The 1,412-nt window shown below is 62.3% G+C and overlaps 1 protein-coding gene across 1 annotated transcript in view; it reads right to left on the bottom strand.

Annotated features, from left to right (window-relative positions):
- LOC104272317 (glucagon receptor-like) overlaps positions 1-1,412 on the bottom strand; it is a gene marked incomplete at its 5' end in the record, with an annotated part of 4,387 nt that overhangs the window by 1,962 nt on the left and 1,013 nt on the right. The window contains 5 exon segments of the mRNA XM_009867282.1: positions 35-155; positions 546-589; positions 757-817; positions 1,003-1,026; positions 1,029-1,214. Of these exon segments, the coding sequence (XP_009865584.1) occupies positions 35-155; positions 546-589; positions 757-817; positions 1,003-1,026; positions 1,029-1,214 (436 nt within the window).

The raw sequence follows: 1,412 nt of genomic DNA, 5'->3' as shown, positions 1-1,412 counted from the left end.
GGAGAGCCTGCCCCGTCCCTCCCTCCTGTCTCACCGCAGCTTGTAGTCCGCATAGCCCTTCTGGTTGGCACGGAGCTTGGCCAGGATCACCTTGAGGATCCGCATGAATATCAGCAGGTTGATCTGGTGCAGGGGGGAAGACAGTGCAGGGGTACACACAGCCCAGCACCCTACCCCTCGCAGCCCACGCTGGCCGTAACATGCACCTTCGGGGGGTGCAGGATGTGACACATCTCTGTGTTGCCAAGGCTGCTGGGTGCCCAGACTTGCTGTTCCTCCCCTCCCACCATCCCAAAATCCCAGCTAGGGGCCATCACCAGCCCCCTTTTCTGGGGCTCAGCACAGCCCCCTCCTCCCAGGACCTCTGGAGCCCGGGGGTTGGCGAGCTGGTGCAAGAAAAATCACCCCACGCGCATTTAGTGTTGTGCCTTAGAAGCCAATGCCAGCCCCGGGTGCTCTGCTGGGAGCTGCCCTGGAGGTCACTAGCCACCACCCCTGGAGCCAGGGGCCGAGCTGCTGTTTTCCAAAAAGGTGTGGGGCTCGTGGGTGGATCCACCAGTAAGCCATGTTCTCGTTCAGTGCCCAGCACCTGCCCAGGGAGACATGAGGAGCAGCACCGTCACGGGGGGTGCAGGGTAAGGCCAAGAGCGTGCGAGCCACAGCAAAGTGGGTCAGGGACATACAGCAGTTTCTGTCCCGCTCCCCAGCCAAGGCCAAACTCTGGGGAACGCCCCAAACACACCCCTTCCCACTCACTCCGCATTCTCCTTCAGGTACTTGGCGGCCATCCAGGGCACCACAAACACCACAGGCGTCCCTGCAAGTCACACAGCAAACCCTGTAAAACCAAGCACCCGCCTGAGCTGAGAAACCAGGGTTGGAGGGGGAACACCGTGGGGATACCCAGGGTTAGCAGAACCCCCATCCCACACCCTCCCAGGGCCCCAGACCCAGATGGTGCTTGCAGACACAGGGTAAGGACCCCGGCCGGGTGGCCCCTACCCCAGCCCAGGTAAAGGTAGAGCTGTAGTAATTCTTCGCGGAGAAGACGGCCCCAATCAGCAGCTTGTAGAGGTAGACGGCTTCCACCAGGAACCAGTAGTGGTTGGCCAGGATGCAGTACTGCATCAGCACTTGTGCTGCCCGGCAGCCCAGTGCCGCCTGTGAGAGGAGACCCCGAGAGCTCACCCACGGGGACCCAGGCACCCCAAGAGCTCATCCCTCAGGTGTACAGCTGCACAGGCTTCCTAAGAGTTAGCCCACAGGGGCACAAGCACCCTGAGACCTTGCCTAGAGGGTGCACAGGCACCCCGAGAGCTCAACCACAGGGACAGGGACACCCCAAGAGCTCACCCGCTAGGTCCCTGTGGCTGCACAGGCACCCGCACCCCGCTGCACACCCCTCCCTTGGG

The sequence above is a fragment of the Apaloderma vittatum genome, unplaced genomic scaffold (genome assembly GCF_000703405.1).
Source record: "Apaloderma vittatum isolate BGI_N311 unplaced genomic scaffold, ASM70340v1 scaffold30083, whole genome shotgun sequence".
NCBI classification, from domain to species: Eukaryota; Metazoa; Chordata; class Aves; order Trogoniformes; family Trogonidae; genus Apaloderma; species Apaloderma vittatum.
This window is presented reverse-complemented; position numbering and strand designations above follow the sequence as displayed.